General features: G+C 41.3%; 1 protein-coding gene across 1 annotated transcript; it reads left to right on the top strand.

The window, feature by feature from the left end:
• The first annotated feature begins 678 nt into the window (after nucleotides 1–678).
• On the top strand, nucleotides 679–5932 carry fev (FEV transcription factor, ETS family member). The gene is made up of 3 exons (XM_003443334.4): nucleotides 679–2586; nucleotides 3215–3286; nucleotides 4356–5932. Exons 1-3 carry the CDS (start codon nucleotides 2538–2540, stop codon nucleotides 4895–4897), a joined length of 663 nt encoding a protein of 220 aa, XP_003443382.1. The 5' UTR covers nucleotides 679–2537; the 3' UTR covers nucleotides 4898–5932.
• The last annotated feature ends 12726 nt before the right edge of the window (nucleotides 5933–18658 follow it).

Raw genomic sequence — 18658 nt, 5'->3', positions numbered from 1 at the left:
CACACCCAAAAAACAGGATCTTTATATAAATGTGTAACCACACGGCACACACCTTTCTCAAATATACATTCCTCTGCAGAGTGATTAAAGCCGCTGCAGCGCGGATTACAGAGGAGTGACACTTGAGTAGACAAGAAAGTTACAGCTACACAGCTCAGAGCAGCAAGGTAAGCCAGAGACTTTACAGAGAACACTTCATTGTTACAGCTTTTCTTAATGTTTGCAGGGTTGATTAGTCTGTTGTTTAGAATTACAGCTTAAAATATGAAGTTACTTCATTTGAGTTGAACATTTAAACTTGTAAAGTAACAAAGTGAGTCCTGTGGTTATTGTGGGGTTTGTTAACAGTGACACTTTTAACTCTTTAGGTTTACAAAGTGAGAAATTACACCACCTGGCTACCATCTGACGCTAACTTTGCTTTTTATATTATAAATTACGGACTCTAGCCCAGATCAATGACTTTTTTAATTCTTTTTTATTTTTACTTTTAAATTTGAATGTTCCTCCAGTGGATTTCTGTCCTCAGACTGAGCACAGGTGGACGTTTATGTATCCATTTCTCTTCCTTTCACTGCTCCAGCGGATTCAGTCTGGCTTTCGAGGCTTGTTTTAAGTTGCCTGCGAATTTTATCTGTTACACAGGCAGCTAAAGCAAGCCTTGAACACCAAAGACACACCTACCAGCACATCTCCAAACTGAAGGGGGACAAAATATGCTGTAAAATATATGATTATGAGCTCTGAACCAGCCAGTTACAAAGCTTTTCCTGTGTATGTGTGTGTGTGTGTGTGTGTGTGTTTGGTGTTGGTTGAAATCATGTTACTATTCAATTTTGTTGATACTTTATTTCAAGCTGTCTGCTTTGACTGTGATAACTCACCATATAAAAATAAACAGCTGTACACTTGATGCTCTGGTGCTTTTGAAAAAATAAAGAATAAACACGTGTGCATTTGTGCGTGTCTGACCTCAGTCATGTGACTCATTATAAAGATGATTAATGATAAGCAGATATTCACTTTCAGTTCAGTCAGCACAGAGGACTGATTATATGTTATGAACTAATTTGTCATCTTTACAAAGGCCAGGTGTATTTTCAGTAAATTAAAGGAACTAGTTTATCTATCCATATCCAGTTCAGGGTCATGGTGGGCGGGGCTTTGTAAATTTGCCATACCGGCCATAAACTGGCAACCTGCGATGTTCAATCACCAGTTATTCTAACAGGCATGTGAGAGGAAGCCAAAGAGTGAATTTGAAGCCAGGACTTTGTTGCTGTGAGGCAGCAGTGCTAAGCCCAGCCTTTTTTAAAGCAATGTATCTTTTAAAATCTTTGTTCGAGGTAGGCCTGGCAAAGAAGACGGCTCAAATGTGCCAAGTGACAGAAGTGAAAGTGCTTTTGTGTTTAGGACCATGTTATTAACAGACAGCAGGCATATGCTGTACTGTGAGGTTATGATGCATTGATGCTGTTGTTGGGGAAGGAAAAAGAAGAAGAAAAAAGTGTCAGGGTCTTTGCATTTGGTGTTTTTAATAAAATGGGTTTGTTGGTCTTTTTTGCTTTGGTTATATTGGCTTTAATATGACATAAACCATATTTTACAAGATGTGCTGGAACCAAACCAGGGACACTGAACATATCTAAAGACATTAAGTCTCCCCCCGCATTTTATATATTTTGGTACATTTTTAATGCATTTTTGACACACTATTTAAAGACTGCTGAATTTTCAAACAATAGGTTCCCCAGCTGAGGATTTTCATAATAAAGGTAATGTGTGTTATTAGTTGCATAAAGCTCTATCATCAGCCAGTGTTGCCCGTATAATGCCTTATTTACGCCTGAAAGAATGCGCAGACTCTAGCACAGGGCCATAAAGCCCATGGGCTTTTCACTCCACTGCTTCTAAAAAACAGAAGAAGTATAAAATTATGAGTGGACACGATAACGTCAACGAGCATCAGGAGCCATGGTTTTAAAGTTACGACCTCATTACCCCCAGATTGAAGCCATATAACCTTAAACCCACACAGAGGAGGTTAGGAGGGATGAAATGTTCTTGTTTTCTCGTGGCCACTGAAGCGTATTTTTTCAAGGTAAATATTCTCTTTCCAACATGAAATAGGTCTTTGTTGTTTGCCGAGAGGTAAAGAGGCGGAAAAGTGAGGAGGATCTGAACTGGTTTCCATGTCAAACACTTCAATTCACCATAGAAACTCAGATCTTAACGCGGAAACTTTATTAAACTGTGATGGTGGATTGATAAGGGCCGAATTTCTATTGGCCTCTTTTTATTGTGGGCGCCAGGCGGGCTGACAGAGGTAAATTGCTCTTTTAATTAAAGCAATGCACCAGGGGAAATTGCTGTCTGAATATTGTCTCAGAGATGGGGGCCAGTGACAGTTGCCTGGAAACTTCAATCTGTCTACCCGCATTTATTCCAGATCACAGTTATGAGATAAAGTTTAATAAAAATCTTTTCCTCCGCCACCAACGAAATGAAATCCAACCCTTTCTGAACAAGTGAACACAATGAGACAGGACTGCGGAGGAAACCTCATGTTCAACATGTATCTCTCAGGTTCGTCATTTGGTCCCATTAAGAATGAGAGAAGCAGCCCGTTATATATGTATCTATCGAGATTTTTTACATTTTTCTCCGGGTGTCGGTGTCCTGCCGGCGATGATGCTCCGTTTCCAGGCCAGAGCATTGTTCAGCCGTTTCAATCTGAAAGCCCGTCTGCTCTTTTGTCGGAAATCGGAAATCCTTTTTCCTGGACGCGTTTCCTGGCTTCTAGCAGAGGAGACCGCAAAGGCGACATGCTCCAGGCATTAGACTGCAAATGGACCAGGATACAATTAGGATTTTAAAGCTCGATTGTGGAATTTTTAAAGCTTATTTTGTTTTATTTGTATTTTTCCTTGCGCTTTCTAGTTTTGCAACATTTTAGAAAAATCAGAGCATTTTTGAGCAGCTGTAATCTCAGTCCTCCGTTTGATTTCAATGCATTTTTCTACTTTCTTGACATATTGCGCTTCTTGCTAGATCATGCCTATAAAAATCTGACCATGAAGAGATTTTTGTTCTTCTAAATAAATATTAAATCATAATATTTGGAAGTACAAGTGATAAAAATCCTCTGTTCAAGAAATCCTCTTGTCATAATTTCTGAATGAAGATGCTGAAAATGTGTCTGTTTTCATTACAGATCCAACAGAAAATCTGTTGAAAGAAAGCAAAGGAACATCCTGGGCTCCGATAAATACAGGAGTTCAAAAAGGTAAGAGGACAAACTCAGAGCCTCGTCCGCAGAGACGCTAAACACCGTCACTGCGGAGTGTCCAGCTCCTAATTAGCAATTAACTTATTTTTAATGGAGGGCGTCTTCAAACGCAAACATATATGAAAACATAAAACATGATATAATAATAATAATAATAATAATGTTAGCAAATAGTGCCACATAAACCTCTCAAATTATATCGCAAACGGGTGGGATGCATAAAATAGTTTATGAAATAAAAAAATAATGATCACAATATCATAATAAATGTTAATAAATCAAAATATATCACAATAATATCAGGATTAAAATGCGTTTACTCTGCGTTTCATGTATTTCCTGGTCGCGTCTTTAGGTTTAATAGATCATTCAGCCTGTTCTGAAATGTATTCAGTTATTTATTTTTTTAATACCATCACATTATTGTTTTTTCTCCTCAAAAACAGATAATTATCAAAGTATCTCCGGGATCATTTCGAAATAAAATAAAATCATGTTCATTTTATGATAAAAAAACAAAAACACAAACAACTGCATATATTAATTTGTCACTTCTTGTGTTGGATGCTAATATTCAGTCTTACTGCTCTCAGGACTTCCTACAAAGATATTTTAATTTTTTTTAAAATTTCTGATGATTATGAGCAGCGTGTTTTTTAAATATATGTTATAGAAAATAACATTGGAGAAGCTAAATATAACCAGACCCATTTAAGCTGCTTTAGAGGAGTAAATACAGATTTTTAAAATGATGTCATGATGGAGTTATCTTTAATTATATGTAATAAAATAACTGCGTATCTTTTGCGTGTCTTACATTATTCAATACCTGAATTTTCCAATATGATTGATATTCACAATATTATCTTTCATGAACTGATAATGCTGAATTATGTAAACCGTTATTTTGGGACCAGTTATATATATATATATTCTTTTTTTAAAATTTTATTTTTTACTTATTGGAGAGAAATTTGCTGTTTTTGGTTTGTTGCCTCGCTGTTTTCGGGGTTTATTTCAGATTATTTCCGGACCAGTTGTGATTTTCTTTTCTTTCTACACTCAGGGAGTGGGCAGATTCAGCTCTGGCAGTTCCTGCTGGAGCTCCTCTCTGACAGCACCAACATGTCGTGCATCGCCTGGGAGGGCACCAACGGAGAGTTCAAGCTCATCGACCCCGACGAGGTGGCCCGGCGCTGGGGGGAGCGCAAAAGCAAACCCAACATGAACTATGACAAGCTGAGCCGGGCGCTGCGCTACTACTACGACAAAAACATCATGACCAAAGTTCACGGCAAAAGATACGCCTACAAGTTTGATTTCCACGGCTTGGCGCAGGTGTGCCAGCCGTCCACCACCGAGCAGGCCATCTACAAATTTCAGGGCAACTTCTCCCCGATCCCCTTCTCCGGGATTTCCAAACTGAATCTCGTGGCTCCTGGCGTGGGGCCTTCGGGGTTCTCCTACTGGCCTGGCTCCACACCAGCGGCTCTGTACCACAGTCACAACCTCCAGCCTCCGGGCCCGTTTGGCACCGTGTCCCCGTCCCACATCGGCTGCGTCAACAACATCAGCAGTCTGAGCAACATCAACAACCACTACAACTGACTCTCGATGCGTGTTTTAGACACACCGGGAAACCGACACACTGCAGTGAGGGAGGACAGACAAATAGCACCAACACGCCGACTTTGGTGTTTGGCGGGGAAAGTATGATTTAGGCTCAAAGTGGTTCAAAATTAGGTGTTTTAAAAATGTCATGTGAGGATTTTTTAAGCGGCGCAAAGTTGTGTTTAAACTCAAAATTATGACCAATGACATCGGAAGTCTTCTTGCATGTAAGTAAGACACGAAAACCAAGAAATATTTAATTTAATTTAATTTAATTTAATTTAATTTAATTTAATTTAATTCTTGTGGAAAAGCGATTACGATCAGATTACGCACAGTCCTTTGAACCTGAGCGCTTAATTTGATCCATAAATATTCCAAATATGAAATGTCCTTATTTAAGACACTATCAGTGAGATGGAATCGGAAACCAAATAAAAGTTTACACGAGGGTTGTTTTTGAAACAACAAAAAAATAGTGTACATATATTTAAAAACGTTGTATAAATAATAAATCATCTATCAGATCCATTTCCTATCAGACCTCGGCTCCCTCGCTCTCTCCCGGCCCTTTCCCTGAGTTGAGTGTTTGTTTTTACACCTTCAGGTGGATTTGCACCGACGTGGGCGCGAGCTGCCGAACTACCATCGGACTAATGGCGCCATCTTGTGGTTATGAATGAAAACAGGCTTGTTGGACTGGAATGAGACTGACCGCACTATGAATCATGCTGTCACGTCGATCACCGTTTGCTTATAAATCAGATCAGACGTAATGAAACTCTTTGTAGGAAAAACAAACCTGACGCAATAAAAATGAAAGCAGCGCACAGACACAGGGCGGAACTTTGTGTGAAATAGGCTGAGTAGAAACTGAAACTGTGAATTCCCAAACTGCTCTGTAAATACTGTAGAGTAGAGACCGGCTCAGACTATAGAAGCTCTTCAGTGATTTTAAAGTGAATTCATTCACACTGTGACTAAAACAACTGTACCAATAAAAATACATAAATAAACTCTTCTGAATAAAAATGTTGTCAACATGTGTGTGATTTATTTATTTGAAAGCTTGATGTTTGGGTGATATTGACCCAAACATGGGTCAGCCTGTAAATGTCCTCCATGCTCCAGACCGTCAGTGCTGTTTCTCAAAATGCAAACTTTTATTTGGATTTGTGGACTGACCGCTTGAAGCAGCCTCGGTAATCAGAGAACAGTTTGCAGTATTTGTCTTGATGCATGCTCAATCATCCAACTAAATCCCAAAGGTTGATTCTGTTCATCTGGAAGTTTTCAGTGGGAGAAACGTTTCGTCACTCATCCAGGTGACTTCTTCAGTCTCAGCTGACTGCAGGTTTCCAACCTTATAAACAGGACATTTGCATAATGACTGAAACCAGCCCACTGAATGAACAATGGGCTGTGAGGTCAGTTCCTTAATCTTAATTATGCAAATTGTCATGACTGTTGATCAACAACCACTGATCTAAGACCATTGATCAATGCCATTCTAGCACAACACAGAAGAGCTACCTCGTCAGCCAGGACTCTGCAGCCTATTTACACCTACAGGCCAGTGGACACGTTCAGTGATGAGGATGTACACATCCTGGACAGGGAGGAACGCTGGTTTGAGCGCGGAGTCAAGGAGGCCATTTACGTGAAAAGGGAAAGACCATCTCTGAATCGAGGAGGGGGCCTAAGGGTACATCTGTCACCATCTTACTATGCTGTGATTGCAGCCATTCCCCAACTCTCTGTGAATGGTACTCATGGCCATTGATCATTGGTCATGACAATGTGCATGTTAATGATAAAGGAAGTGACCTCACAGCCCATTGTTCATTCAGTGGTGCTAGTTTCAGTCATTATGCAAATGTACTGTTTATAAGGTTTGAAACCTGCAGTCAGCTGAGACTGAAGAAGTCACCTGGATGAGTGACGAAACGTTTCTCCCACTGAAAATGTCCAGATGAACAGAATCAACTTTTTTGAGTTTGCAGTATTACACATTACATCAGCACGAGCTCTGGCATCAGCCCACACTTTATAGTACTGGTTTGTCAGCACGGTGTCTATGATGCTGTAACTGACAAAAACTCATAATGTGTTCCTGTAGCTGCAGTGACTCACTCTGTTGGTCCAAATAGACCCACAAACAACCAGCCATCTGTATCACTGAATTACAAACAACAAACAAACAAGCTTTATTTGTCACATTTATTATTACAGGTGAGATGCATGTGTGGCTTTTTTAAGAAGAAGAACATATTTATTGTTCTTTCAGCTGTGGGAGTACAAATAGCTACAGTAATATCAAACTGAAGCATTCCTAAACATACAACTGAAAAGTCCATTAAATGTGTCTATGTTGTTTTAAGTGTCAGCTGCTGCTCATCATGAAAGTGACTTAGAATAAGTGAAGAAAAATAAGGGCAGTAAATCTTTTCAGCCATGTGGGGGCAGCACAACTCTTCCAACGTCAGGATCCAGTTTATGTAACCAGGTGATAACAGAGCTGGTCTAATATAGAACATGGAGCATTTGCAAATAACAGATTAACCCTAAACCTCATTTTATGAAAGTGCGAGACTGCAGAGGTTTGAGTTTGCCTGGGTGAGCACGACCAGTAGAACAATCATATACTGATTATATATAAATAATTAAAATAACATTCTTAGCAGATAATGTCTTTTATCAGTCAGTCAGACTGATCAATGATTCAGAAAGAAAGGAAGTGTGTGTGTGTGTGAGTGAGAGAGAGAGGGGGAGAGGAAATAGAGAATGGTTCGCTCATTCAGAGCACTGTTTGTGTGTGTGTGTGTGTGTGTGTGTGTGTCCTGCATATCAATTGGAAAGACATGGAGTCGCTATTGACAACTGAATTTCTCTCATGCCTTGGTCCCTTACCAACAAAAGAGTCATGGCACACACACACACACACACACACACACACACACACACACACACAAGGAGGGGTTGAAAAGGTATGGATGCCTCTTGTGTTGTTTACCCCAAACTGTGCTTCTTGTAATACCAACCATGAAAACTCCACAGGGATTGAGTCACTTCCACAACACCGCAATCGTCACCGTCTTCTCGGCCAGCAGCTCTGCCACTAATCTGCTGTGCCTATTGTTGCTGATCCTCATCCTCGTGCTTCTTGCATAACAAACTAGGTGGGTGTTTTCCTGCAAGCCACAGGATTAACAGTGTGAATGCAGACGACTGAGGAGCGAAAAGAAAACACATGAAGGAGGAGGAAGAGGAGGAAGCGAGAGAAAGAAGAGCTAACCGTGTTACTTGGTGGCACCTAGGTCATTAGTGAAGCTTCCTTAAAGGTCTTCTTTGGTCACTTAAATACTCAAATTCAACAATTAATCACATCATATCTGGATGTGCTGGCAGTCATTTAGAGAGGAGAGCTTATACAAGCTGTCCACCTCAAATGCTCCAGTATTGATGGAGCATTTGGAGCAATATTAATAAAGGTTTTATTTACATGAACTTGAACATCGGCTTGTGTAAAAATGAATTTGTAGACTCTGAAAGCTCCAGAAACGATAACATGAGCTTATTTCAGCTGCAGACCAGCAGTTTAAGTGTTTGGAGACGGGAACTTGCATTCACTTGTCTTATCAGACCAACAGTAAACATGCCGTTTATCAAACTGCATCAAAACAAAAAACTATTTCTTAAATATTTGTCATTATATTCCAACAGTTTTCCATGAGTCACATATTCGGTGAACACAAGCAGGTCCCTCTGTCCCAGCTGTGCATTATTCGGACACAGAGTAAGGCAGTCAGTGGGACTGGGTTGCTGTGTGTGAAGTGTTGCAGTCAGTGAGTCATTCCTCCAGCGAGAGAAAGTGGTAAGAAGCCTCTTCTAATTTAGAACAGCACACCTACGTGGTGCTGAAATAGACTTGAGAATCAGAGGGTGAGAGAAAGAGACTGGAGGATAAGAGAGAGGCTGAGAGAGGGGAGGGAAGGAGAAACAAGGGAGGTAAAAATCAGAAGGGAAGAACAATTTAGACTAATGTGCTGTTGATTTATGTCCTTTTATCAGAGACATATATTTTTAGACGCTGACCTTGATTCTCTGAATTAAAAAATAAAAACAAATACACCCAATACTTATTTGCCTGCTTCTGGAGAAGAATGTCCAGAATATGAGTGCATGAATTCATTGAAGACATGTTTTTAACATTAACAGTGGACTAAGTATTAGCTTTTATTTGAGGTTTGGTGCGTTGAATCCACCCTAAACATGTGTAAACATGTAGTGAAAGGTGAGGATCCCCTGCACTCTCTGCTCCCACACCTGTTCGATACCGAAGAGGCATTTCAAACAGTTTAATGTGGAAATTAAATAAAACGTATCAAGGGTCAACATTGCACTGAATACAAAAACTTCAGTATTTTGCTTGAAATGTTGATTTGTCAGTTTAGATAACAGTCTGGGATCAGAGCAACCTCTGCACTTCAAAACCCTGTTTGGGATTTTGGCTGTTACATAAAACTAAATGGATGAATAATCATGCAGATTGATGCGGTGTGAAATGATTCACCGGCAGAGAAGACAAAATAACAATAAACCCTGTGTAGGTGTGTGATGAATGAAGGAATTAACATTACGTATTGTATAACTGGGTAAATGTAAGAAAGTGTCATGCAAATGCAACAGCATCGCCTTACGTAACGCGGGTGTAAGGTGAAGGAAATGAAGTAAAACGAGCTGATCAGTGAAGCGATTGAAGGTTTTTGGGATTCTTCCTCGGTTTGTCCTCACCTTGCTATTTAACAGTGGTGACAAAGTACCTCTCGCAGCAGCCCGTCGCTGCAGTAATCTAGTTAAAGAGATTAGCAGAGTGGTTATGTAGCAAGTCGACAGCAAAATAGACATAATCACCTGTAAGGTGTTGTCCTGGCCGGTCCCAGTTTGGTCCTTTTTCCCCCCATACGGATGAAGATGGCAAATGTTAGGTCAGAGGGAATCCCATTACATGGGAGAAAGAAATAAAGTAACCAAAATAGGGACTAAGGTTAACTAAGCCGCCTTTCTACTGGAAACATCCAGACTGATAAAATGCTCTAAGCATGCAAATAAAGCATCTTTAAAATCTTACTTACATAAAATAAAAACTATTATAATCACAAAGGTTAGAGTAGCAAATAACATGACATATTGTAACAGTATGAACTGTTTTACACAAGGCTAGCTACAGATGGGTGACAAATTAAAGGGTCTTTGCAAATCAATGCAAAAGTTGTTCCAAGTAATCATCTGTATCCAGTAGTGTAGAATGTCTATCCTGACTTGTATTTATTTGATTTCACTAGCTGGGCCCACATCCTCATTTTAGGTTTGACAGTGTTTTAGTAGGTGAAGGTGAATGCTTGGACATGAACTGAGCTGCGGTTTGGGGAAGGCCTCAAAGGGAATTGGCGACGGCTCCCGGGCCTGGCAGATCCCCGTGCACTAAATAGGAGTGAAGAAGTTAAAGAATTGAGAACAAGGAGGGAGGGAGGGGCACGTAAATGAGAATGAACAGCTTGTTGAACTGGGGGAACCTATATAGATGACAACCGGAAGGAGCGTGTTTGGAGGCGTGGTCCTGCTCCTGAAATTCTGATACATAATCTCCAATAGATTGGTGCACAACATCACTCCAACACAGAATTTAGTATTTTTGGCATTTCTCAAGTCTTGTCCCTAGTTCAGCTTTCAGGACCACAGTGATATTGCACCCTCGGCTCGAGGGAGTCGCTGAAAGGTTGGTATGAAGTTAAAGTGAATTACTTGTTAGGGCCTTCACAGTCTTCTGATCCTTAATTCAGTTAAACCAAAAAGCAAAATCAGAAAATACAAAGTCTGTTTATGTAAAACTGAACAGAGAACAAGGAAACAAAGGAACCTAAATATACACAAGGCCAAAGAAACACAGTGGGCTAATTCCACACTGAGACACAGGTGGGAACAAGAAACATGCAAAAGCAATCAAACACAGCTGGACAGGTCGTCAGTCTCTCGCAGGGCTAATACAGCGAGACAGGCACATACCATCACAGACCAGACCATCACTCCAGACCATCACAGACTACAGGACCACCAAACCCTCCCCCACATCCTCTGATGCCTCCTTCCTCAACGAGCTCAACAACTTTTATGCTCGTTTTGAGCGAGGGAACCCCACAACCACAACCATAACAGACATGACGCCAGACCACCAATCTCTGACTCTCTCCCCCACCGATGTAGGAGCGGTGCTGAGCAGGATCAATGTCCACAAGGCTGCAGGTCCTGATGGTATCCCCGGGCGTGTTCTCAGAGCGTGTTCTGGGGATCTTGCAGGAGTGCTCACAGACATATTCAACCTGTCCTTGGCCCACGCTGTGGTACCGGCCTGCTTCAAATCCACCTCCATCGTCCCGATACCCAAAAACTCCAACCCATCTAGCCTCAATGACTACGGCCCAGTAGCACTCACCCCCATCATCACTAAGTGCTTAGAGCAGCTGGTCTTAGCACACTTCAAATCCTGTCCCCCCCCCCACCCTGGACCCCCACCAATTTGCATACCGCCAGAACAGGAGCACAGAGGATGCAGTCTCCATCGCACTGCACTCTGTCCTCTCACACCTGGACAACAACAACACCTACGCCAGAATGCTGTTTATAGACTTCAGTTCAGCATTCAACACAATCCACCCCTCACAACTCATCAGGAAACTGACAGACCTGGGCATCAGTTCCCTCATCTGCAAATGGTTACTGGACTTCCTGACCAACCGCCCCCAACATGTCCGGCTGGATAACCGCTGCTCATCAACAATCACAATGAACACCGGTGTACCACAAGGCTGTGTGATGAGCCCTTTCCTCTACTCCCTCTTCACCCATGACTGCAGACCTGCTGATGGTTCCAACACCATCATTAAGTTTGCAGATGACACCACGGTGATTGGCCTCATCAGCGACAACAATGAGACCGCCTACAGGGAGGAGGTGGATCGTCTGGCTGAGTGGTGCGACACAAACAACCTGCTGCTTAACACTGAGAAGACCAAGGAGCTCATCGTGGACTACAGGAGGAATGCTGACCCACATCCACCCATCCACATTAAATGGACGGCTGTGGAGCGTGTGAGCAGCTTCAAGTTCCTGGGAGTCCACATCTCCGAGGATCTCATCTGGACGACCAACTGCTCCAAGCTGGTCAAGAAGGCTCACCAGCGCCTCTTCTTCTTGAGGACTCTGAGGAAGAACCACCTGTCCTCAGACATCCTGGTGAACTTCTATCGCTGCACCATCGAGAGCATCCTGACCAACTGTATAACAGTCTGGTACGGGAACTGCTCTGCCTCGGACCGGAAGGCGTTGCAGAGGGTCGTGAAAACTGCCCAGCGCATCGCCGGAGCACCACTTCCTGCCATAAAGGACATCTACAGGAAGCAGTGTCTGAAAAGGGCTGGGAAAATCATCAAAGACCCCAGTCACCCAGCACATGGACTCTTCACCCTCCTGCCCTCTGGGAGGCGCTACAGGAGCCTCCGGACTAAGACCACCAGGTACCGGAACAGCTTCTTCCCCACAGCTGTCAGACTCCTGAACTCTGCCTCCTGACATCTGACCCACGTTAACACATGGACTGAACATACACACACCCACAACCACTAGCACTTTACCACTACTGTATAGTTCTGTGTAGATAATCATTCTGTACATACGATAATTTTTAATCTCACAACTGTTTATAACTTACATAGTTCACATTCTGTATAACTGTATATCTCAGATTTCTGTATAGTTTTTATTTCACATTTATATCCTGTTCATAGCCTGTACATAGCTTGTACTCACTACAGCCTGTACATACTTATAGTTATAGAATATTCATAACATACTTCACACTGTGTACATTATAACATACCATAATAGACCCATTTCTGTAATATACTTACATATCTCTATTATTGCTAATATATATTGTAATATATCTATATCACGGCTAAAGCACTTTCTGGATGGATGCAAACTGCATTTCGTTGCCCTGTACCTGTGACATGTGCAATGACAATAAAGTTGAATTCTATTCTATTCTATTCTATTCTATTCTATTCTATACAACACCGAAAGAAGGAAAAGATCAGCAAATATAACTCATACAGACATGAAAAACTAACCTTCAATGTAAAGCAGGAAACGAATGAGAGACAAATAACTAACATGAAACAAGATAACAGAGAAAGACAGGAAGCAGGAAAAGTAGAAACACAACAAAACCAAACTAAGAATTTCAATTTATTTATTTATACAGCACCAAATCACAGCAACAGTCACCTCAAAGAAAGCCCCAACAATCAGACCACCCCTTACGAATAAGGAATTGGTGACAGTGGGAAGGAAAAACTCCCTTTTAAGAGGAAGAAAGCTCCGGTAGAACCATTCTCAGGGAGGGGCGGGGCATCAAAACACTAAATGAGGGAGAAACGTTTGGAAGAACAGAGTTTCATCTGTCAAAGCTTCAGCTCTACAGACTCAGAGAGTCAATGTCAGGGTGCACTCGAGTAACTATGCCTTAATATACTTTCTACTTTCCACTGTCTCAAGCACTGATTGAGTCAATGATATGTCACATTTCATAGTCATGGCTTTCTGGAAATGTTTTATGAAAAATAAGCATGAAAACTTTCAAATAAATGATGGAATAAGAAGTTTGAAATGTAGCTTTAAAGTGTGGTCGACTATAAATCCACAGCAGCAGAAAATTAAAATTGTTCACTTGCAGTACTGACATCACAACAAGAGATGCACAACTTCACAAACCCAGTGCCAAAAAATGCAATGCTGTGTAAAAAAACAACAACAACATGCAACTGCAAATTTCTATAACTTGCAAATCTCAAACTCATGTTTTATATGCAATAAAACAGATAAAACACATCAGTGTTTGAATTGGAAAAATGTACAATTTAATGAATTTAGTGGAAACAACATGTCGTTGACTCCACATTTCCCACTGTGGAGCGTCCCGTCTGCTTTCAGCAGCAGTCTGTAAAAATCTGGGAACTGAGGAGAGTTTCCTGTCCTGTCACGATGGGACAAATGTTTTCAATCGGTGAAAGGTCTGGACAGCAGGCAGGCCAGTTCATCAGCTGGACTTTTCTACTAGTGTACAGTAGATGAGTTGTGCTGTTGTAATTGCTGAACTTTGGAATACATTGCCTTTGCATATCAGATCCTCCCCAACACTGGATACTTTTAAAAGTCGTCTAAACACCCATTTTTATTCTCTGGCTTTTGATTCATCGTGAGTTTGTTACTATTATTCTTTTTTATGATTTTATTCTCTTCTAAAACACTATTCTGTTTTTTTATGTTTATTGCCTTGTCCATTTTATTGTACAGTACTTTGGTCAACACCTCTTGTTTTAAAAGTGCTATATAAATAAATTTGAACTTGAACTCTGGAGTTTAACATCCTGAAATATGAAGGCCTTCCCTGAATGTCATCTGGATGAGAGCATTTGTTGTTCTAAAACCTGTATGTTCCTTTTAACACTGATGGTGTCTTTCCAGTTGACTGTCAGTTCCATGGGCACTAATGCACCACCAGGCTTTTTGTCGTGGATGTGGGTTGTTCCACATGGTTTTTGTGGGGGTTTTGATGTATTTATTTATTCATGTTTATTAATTCCTCCCTCTGTGTTCTGTCCTCTTGTGTCAGGTCTCCCGTATTAAGTTCATTCATGTGCCTGCTTCCCCCATTTAGTTATCACTGCTTGTGCTTTGCTTTTCATTTTGCTTCCCTGGTTTTTGTCCTCCTTGATTTGGTTCAGCTGTGTCTCATTGTGTTCAGGTGTTTGCACTTCCCTGATTGCCCTTCTGTGTGTATATATAGCGCACGCTTTGCCTCATGCTTTGTCTGAGTGTCTGTTCACATTTGCTCAGTAGTTTAAAGGTTTTTAGTTCCCTTTTGGGCTTTGTGGATCACCTGCCAACAGATTTAATAAATGGCTCATTTTTCATTAATTCCTGCCTGTGTTTGGGTCCAGATTCCAACTCATGACACTTTGAAATTGGGTGCTAATAACAGGCTGGGTGGTCCCTCTCCTCTTCAGTCCGGAGAGTGTTTATATTTTCTAAAAATAACTTCAGATTTTGATTTGTCTGATCACCGTTTTCCACTTTGCTTTGGTCCATTTTAAATGAGCGTTGGCTCAGAACATTGTGTTTCTGGTCATGTTCACTTATGGCTTCCTCTTTGCATAAAAGAGCTTTTAACACACATGTGTGGATAAGCTCCACTCAGTTATTTCTGAGGTGTTGATGAGCCCATGCAGTGACTTCTATGACAGGACCCTACCTGTTTTAAATGGAGTTGAGCCCGAGGGCCTGACGATCACAGATGCTTGAAACTCTGAGATGCTCCTTTGCTTGTTTTGTTTCTTACTGATTACTGTTCCAGCCTTCTGTTGCCTCCATCCCAACTTTTTTGAGACACGTTGCTGGATTAAATTCAGAATGAGCAAATGTTTTTCTTGAAATTTTATGAATAAAATATAGATTTGAGACTTGCAAACCATTGAATTCTGTTTTCATTTACATTTCAGTGTCACAACTTTTTTTGGACTTTTTCAAAAAAAAAAAAATTGTAATTATTAAAGGCAAAAGCATCATCCACTGGATATGAACTCTGCAAACCTTAAATGCAGCATTTAGCGAGTTAAAAATATTTAGATGAGAGGGTTGAGGGCTGTTATCAGCTAAGGTTTAGTGTTGGAAAACAAGTTTCATCTATAGACTGTATATGTGTGATGGCTGTAGATTGTGGATCTGAAAAATGGCGACTGGACTGATACTTATATAGCTGAGCACTCAGAGCCTTTGACCTTTGTTTAAACCTTTTTGTGACACACAAACTGACACTGATGAACTCTGGAGGTTCAGTATCTTACTCAAGGAAACTTTGATACTGGCTTAATCCACCAGCCTTCCAACTGGTAGACCAGAGGCGGGGGAACTCCTGCAGGTTTTAGATGTGGCCTGGTAATGAACTAATCATTTGATTCAGGTGTGTTGGCCCAGGATGAGCTCTAAAACCTGCAGGACACCGGCCCTTGACGCCTGGAGTTTCCCACCCCTGTGGAAAACAGTCCACTCTCCTGACCCACAGGAGGTGTAGTTAATTTTGTAAATGGTTTTTCCTCTGAGTAATCAAAGTCAGGTTAAGGATGGTCAATTTCACAATCTCATTGATGAAAATGTTCAGCTAGAGGCTTCAGCAGGAGAGTCGAAGAAGCACTAGGTTATGTGGTTGATGCCACTTTTGTATGGTTTTGACTGACTCAGTAGAGCAGATGGGCCATTGTGTTTGAGCTTGGTTAGACTGTCTGCAGAGAAGCATTCCTTTGGCTCCACTGCCTGGTCCTCCTCCCCACCTTTGTTTTGTTGTTGTTTGGTTATTATTGTTGAAACATATTGTAAATAAACACTGCATGACTTTTACACCTGCCCTTGTCCTCTTTCCTTGTCCTGTTGCCCCCCCCCCCGTTGCTGACTTTGGGGTGGTGACATTAACACTAGCACACAGTGAGTGGCTGCAGGTCCCTGTGTTGGCAAAGCAGCTAAACCTGGCTGTAAGCATGCTTTCTGCTGCTGTGTAATTGACATTTTAACATGAGATTCTATGAGGACTGGCTCAGTTTTGGACTCAGTCTTAAGTGTCCATTAGATGAGCTGCAGTTTCTGGTTCTTCTGCATTGAATTAATTTTTCAAAAAAATATAAATGACTCCCCTTAAAGATTTCAGCAAGGCACCACAAAACTGTCTAAGCAGGGTTCTTTTTTAACTACAAGCTTTGCACGCAGGCTTTGATCTGCTTCCCTGACCCCCCCTACCCCTAGTTTGGGATCCCCACTGCGCCCCTATTTAAGGAGACCAAATGAAGACCGAAAACAAGTGAATCAGAGTGGATCAGTGTGGAGGAGTTAGAGACGTGCCTGCACTGACAGACATGCACAAGCACCGTGTGCACGTCCTCTGCTGATCACTGCAGTGTGTATGTGTTGTGCAGTGGTTCAGCCCACGCTCAGCCCAACACAGCTCACTTTGCCCAGCTCTCATTCACTTACCTACCCGTTACTATAGAGACGCAGTGGAGAAGAATGCAGAAAGCGGGCTGGCAGACAGATATGCAGGAGACCTGGTTTGAATCATAATAACAAAGAGAAGGCTCTCAACATTGCACTGTGAGACTGTTACATAATGACTGCAAGGATTCTGCAACCAAGTCAACCTGTCAAGAGTTAGGAAAAAAAATCTATAACCGGAAAGCTATTTCAACCACGATGACGTGCTGTTTTCCATTTATTACTTTTTGACCTCATAGATCAGCTCACAGGATCAATACAAGAAATCATACAGCAGTGATGCTCCTGTGTTTTCCAGTAGGGAAAAAAAATCAATCAAGCAGCTGCATTAAACTCAAGCTTTCCTGGTATAGATGTTATTTAAACTCATGAGTCAAAACAGACTTTCATTAAGCATAGTTAACTTAATACAGCTGAGGTTAAAATGCTTGCTTTAAATGGCTTGAATAGATAAAGATTAGATGTTATTCTTTATTGAAACAAACTGAAACCTTGTCTCTAATCTGTTTTTTTTGTCCCTGTTATGATTTCTTTTCTACCTCTGCAAACCATTTCCCTGCTGCTCCCTTTTCTGCCATAATGTCTATTTTGTCCTGTTATCCTGTCTGCCGTTCTCATTTCTACTTCTGTGAGCAGACTGTATGTCCCAGTAAGACAACAGAGTGAGAGCGAGTCACAGACAGTTCTGAGACTGCAGCAGATTCTAACCAATCACATTAAGGAGCCCTCCAGCCCACGTGGCTTATTCATAAATCCAGGAGGAAATCCTTATCAATGCAGCTCCATTCCGTCATACAGTAAATCTTCAATGTACCTGTGATCTGAGCTGAAACTTAATTATCTCAAATCGTTTCATCAAATCAAGTGTGGCATGTCTCTTTGTAACTATGTTGCATTTATTTCTTTGCAGATTTTTCAAAACTCATCAAATATTTAATGATTTCAGCATGAATGTATACCTACTGCTAAAATGCCACATTATAGATTTTGCTTTCTTACGGTTTAGTTGTCTCTGTTCTCATTTCAGCATCTGCCCCTGATTAGAGAACCCAGGAAACCCAGATACGAAGCCAAAAATATCCCTTATATGTGTCAGCATGCTTTGCAGTCCTCAGTGTATAGAGCAGCAGTTAACTACACCGTATTCTGAGATGTACTGTTCCTACCGAGCTGCACCCACAGCCACTTTCTTCTACACATAAACCTGAATCATTATCTATAAAGACGATCCCAGCAAACCTTCCCATACACCTCTATCTGAATTCTAGTTTCATGGCAACCTATAAACTCTCAGGAGTTTCAGTCTCATGGCAACCCATGATAACATCCCCGACACATCCCAGTAAGCATATTCGTCATGGACTTTTTCCTATTGCATAACCATGTCTCAAGGGTTCCCTGCAAATCAAGGATTAGTGGGTGGTTTGCATGGATAAGAGGCTGCCCAATTACTCCTGCAAGAAACTGCAAGGTTTGTACAAACAGGCTCAGCAAGCATGTGTGGATATATACTGCGCTGAGTAGTATGCACATGCACACGCACACATCATTGCAAAATGATAAATATATAAATAAAAACACTGCAAGAAAGACAAGAAA

Source organism: Oreochromis niloticus, linkage group LG16 (assembly GCF_001858045.2).
Source record: "Oreochromis niloticus isolate F11D_XX linkage group LG16, O_niloticus_UMD_NMBU, whole genome shotgun sequence".
In the NCBI taxonomy this organism is placed as follows: domain Eukaryota; kingdom Metazoa; phylum Chordata; class Actinopteri; order Cichliformes; family Cichlidae; genus Oreochromis; species Oreochromis niloticus.
The sequence above is the reverse complement of the archived record's forward strand: the minus strand, read 5'-3'. Positions and strand labels throughout refer to the sequence as shown.

What these genes read in the sequence shown, in the direction of transcription:
- fev (XM_003443334.4), top strand. Translation starts at nt 2,538, where the DNA reads ATGAGACAGGACTGCGGAGGAAACCTCATGTTCAACATGTATCTCTCA. An exon ending in GTTCAACATGTATCTCTCAG is followed by an intron (nt 2,587 to 3,214) that starts GTTCGTCATTTG and finishes TTTTCATTACAG; the next exon opens with ATCCAACAGAAAATCTGTTG. An exon ending in AAATACAGGAGTTCAAAAAG is followed by an intron (nt 3,287 to 4,355) that starts GTAAGAGGACAA and finishes TTCTACACTCAG; the next exon opens with GGAGTGGGCAGATTCAGCTC.